Raw genomic sequence first — 3,591 nt, 5'->3', positions numbered from 1 at the left:
CGCCGCCACATCTGAGCCCCCTCCTGAGTCCTCATCTCTGTGGACGCCCCACCGTCCCTGGCTGTGGCCCCTCGGATGCTGTCCTGCCTGCCACCTCTCACAGCCCCCACGGCCCCGGGGGCCCCTCCCCAGCACCTTCCAAGGTGTTGCATGCAGCTCCAGGCGGGGCTGGCTCAGACAGCACCCCCGTCCCCGGGAAGCTCAGGGGGCTTGACCAGCACAGCGACTGGGGGACCTGGGGCCTGGAGTCTCCTGGCCATCAGAGCCTAAGCGGTCTTCTCCATGGGAGATTCATATGGGTTGTGAAGGTCAGGCCTGCCCCGCTGCCTGGGGGCAGGTCACCTGTGCTTTGGGCCTCACAGCCGAGCCCTGAGAGATCTCAGCCCTTGAGGTTCGGGGCCCTCCAGCAGGCCCCCCCCAGGCTCCTTCCCTCCTGCCCTGAGTCTCCTCTGGGGGCAGACTCTAGCTCACCCCGGCTGCAGCAGCTGGGAGCAGGTGGGGGGTCCCCCCATCCATAGAAGATGCGGCCTTTCCTGTGCTGGGGGCACTGGGGAGGGAGGAGCCCGCTGCCCTGGCATCGACGGGGACAGGGGAGCCACTCTGCAGCGCAGGAGACCTCAGGGCAGGGTCCACCCCTCTGGTGCCTGGAGGACGCTCTTCCGTGACTCTGACCTGTGAGAGCTGCAGCCCAGAATCCCCCGAGGTCCTGGCTCATCTCTCCATCTCTGCCTCAGCCTCCCTTCTGTGGTGGCGTGGAGGAAGTGACCTGGGGCCACCTCCCTGGCGGCCGCGGCCCTGACCGCCCCATGTACCGTGGGGTCCTTGTCATCCCAATCCGGCCCACTGCTCCCAGAGGTCGCCCTGGCTGCAGGAGGCGCTGCGAGGCAGGAACGTGCCGGAGGACGGTGAGGAAGCACAGTCACCCTCTCACGGCCGGGTGGGCCAGCCCCTGCCGAAGCCTGGTCACTCGCCCCTGGAAACTGTCTCAAGTGCAGTAAGCTCCTCGTAGGTAGCCAGGGGTCTGAAGAAGGGACTAGACGTGGAGTCGTTGGGGCGGGGGGACAGGTCACCCCACATGCCCTGGCTGCAGGGGCTTCAGACCAGGCCGGGGACGCCTGCCCCAGGGAGGCCAGAGGCCATCTTGAGCTGAGCCGGGGAGCTCCACGGAGAGCTGGTCCAGGGCCCCGTCCAGCTGGGAGGGTGGCAGCTGAGTCTGGAAGCAGCCCGTGACGTCCTGGCTATGCTGGCCCTGGAGCCCAGGTCCTGCGGGGCAGCAGGGGAGGCCCAGGGGGAGGCGGCCAGGGCAACGCTCGGCGGCCGGGCCTGAGCAACAGGGGTCAGCTGGGCAGGTGGCAGTTGTGCCTCCCCTGTACCCTCTGACCCAGGACACCACTCACAGATGCCAGTGTGTCTGCAAGCGAGCCAGGGAGTATGTGGGTGAGCCAGCTGGGTCAGGGGCAGCAGGACGCAAGCAGAGACCTGGGCTCAGCCCCAGGAGCGCCCCCTCTCCCCCGTCGGGGGTGTGCTGGGTCCCACGTCTAGCTGTGCATGAGCCCCTCTGCCCCTCTGAGAAGGCATCCAGGTGGTACCCAGGAAAGGCCCGTTGGAGGGCTGGTGGTCAGGGGGAGGGTCTGGGAGCCCAGCCGGCTACCCCAGCACCAGGGCGGCCCCGGGGGACACTCACAGCTTCCCCTGGGCCTCGTGGCGGCGGCGGCAGCGGGGGACTCAGGTCACACTTGGTCCTGGCCGCGCCCCCCTCCCCGGGACCTGGCCCAGGACCCCCAGTCCTGGATGCAGCAGCCCCAGCCCCGCCCACAGCCCTGCCCCTGTCAGGATGCACGTGGGCCTCCGCTGGGAGCAGTAAGTGAACGGGGACAGGAGGCACTGAGGCCCGGAAGAGGGTCCGTTACCCTCAGAGCCACTCCGTGAGCTCAGGGATGGCCATGCTGCGAACTGTGGCCCCAGGCAGTGGGACATGGCCTCCGAGAGGAGACGATGGTGTGGCCCTGAGACGGGGCGGCGGGAGGGCTGGGCAGGGCCCGGCTGCGCCAGACCCTCCAGCGCCATCTCTCCAGCGCCTGTAGCCCACCTGGGAAGCCCCCAGGACTGGTTGACGCAGAGTGTGGCACTGGCAGCCTCAGCCCTGGCCCCCACGGACACCCCAGAATGTCCAGGAAGAGGAGCGGCCACCTAGCTGGTGGCCGTGAGCAGGCCTGTCACTGTGGGCAGAGGTCAGGCTCGGCAGGGCAGGGCCCCGTGATTAGCCACGGCCGCCACCCGCACGTCTGCCTCGGGCCGGCTGGGCTGGGTCGCTGGTTCCCGGAGCCGGAGCCGCAGTCCCCACGGCCTCAGGGACAGAGCAGCAATGGGAAGCATCCTGGCCACCAACCGGACCTGGCCAGTTCTGGGGGCAGGAAGAAGGCCCCTCGTTTCCTTGAAGCTGGGGCCCAGCTGCAGGCGTGCAGCCACTCACGGGCCAGTGCCGCCCCGTGGAGTGGGAGACTGAGGCTCCGGAACCTGGACGCAGGGCGGTGGCCGAGCGAGAATGTGGCCCCAGAACCGTCCCCACACTCCTGTCTCAAAGCCGAGAGGCCCCACTCTTATGTGGGCTCTGGACGGTCATTGGACCTCTCTGGCCCTCAGTTTCCTTCTCTGTAAAATGAGGGTAAAAAGCCGTCTGCAGTGGCTCTTCCTTCACAGAGTGAATGTCTTGCTCTGGACTGGCGTCAGCGTGGATCAGCGGCTCAGGGGAAAGGGGCTGACTTCCCAGTGTCAGGAAAACTGCACCAGCCAACGAAGGCTTCCTGGAGGAGGCAGCGTGCTGCAGGCGCCCACGACAGGCGTGCTCCAGGCTCCAGGCCGGCCTACCCTGGTCCCTTTTGTTGTTTTGCCCACGCTGGGGAACAGATGTTTCGAGAAATCGGAACGGAGAACCTACTGAACTCAGGGCATGGACCCTGCCGTCCGAGAACGTGGGTCCTGCCGGGGGACCTGGCGGCCCCCCCGGGGACTCGCGGAGACGATCAGGTGAGAGGGAAGTGCGCTCACACCAGCAGTCAGATCAGGAGTGACCGCTGACCGGACTCCTCGGCTGTGACTCGACACCTCTCCTGATGAGGAAGAGATTTAGTCACGTAAACATGAGAAAAAAGCCTTTTCTTTATGTGCAGAATAAACAGCCCCACGTTTGTTTTGTTCACCCAGAGAGTGACAGGCCGGCAGTGGCCTGGGGCCACGCCTGACGGAGGGGAGGGCAAACGGAGGTCGCTGGGTGGGNCCCCTCCGTAGGTCGCCCACGCCTGTTGCCACCCAGCTGTCCGACTTCGCCAGTCTCCGTGTGTGACTTGGAGTCTCTGGGGCCCCACGGGCTCGGGGTCTCCCCGGGGGGCAGGTGCGCACGGAGCCTGGGGCTCCTAGGCGCCGGGGGCCGCTCCTCGTCTGACCCCTGCCTGTGAACTGCCAGTCGTTTATCGAAGAGGGTCCTTCATTCTGGCGAAGTCAGGCTCGCCCACCATCAGCAGGTAGTGTCTGTTTGGGTCTTGGCATCGCTCGCCTCGGTCATTGTCCTCCCCTGCCGTGCGCAGGCCTTAC

General features: G+C 66.9%; 1 protein-coding gene across 1 annotated transcript in view; it reads left to right on the top strand.

The window, feature by feature from the left end:
• The first annotated feature begins 2,950 nt into the window (after positions 1–2,950).
• Positions 2,951–3,591, top strand: part of LOC144230464 (mesothelin-like) — an 11,147-nt gene continuing 10,506 nt past the window's right edge. The window contains exon 1 of the mRNA XM_077762798.1: positions 2,951–3,027. Coding sequence (XP_077618924.1) covers positions 2,951–3,027 — 77 coding nt within the window. The remainder of the gene's footprint in view (positions 3,028–3,591) is intronic.

The sequence above is a fragment of the Crocuta crocuta genome, unplaced genomic scaffold (genome assembly GCF_008692635.1).
Source record: "Crocuta crocuta isolate KB4526 unplaced genomic scaffold, BGI_CrCroc_1.0 scaffold234, whole genome shotgun sequence".
In the NCBI taxonomy this organism is placed as follows: domain Eukaryota; kingdom Metazoa; phylum Chordata; class Mammalia; order Carnivora; family Hyaenidae; genus Crocuta; species Crocuta crocuta.
The sequence above is the reverse complement of the archived record's forward strand: the minus strand, read 5'-3'. Positions and strand labels throughout refer to the sequence as shown.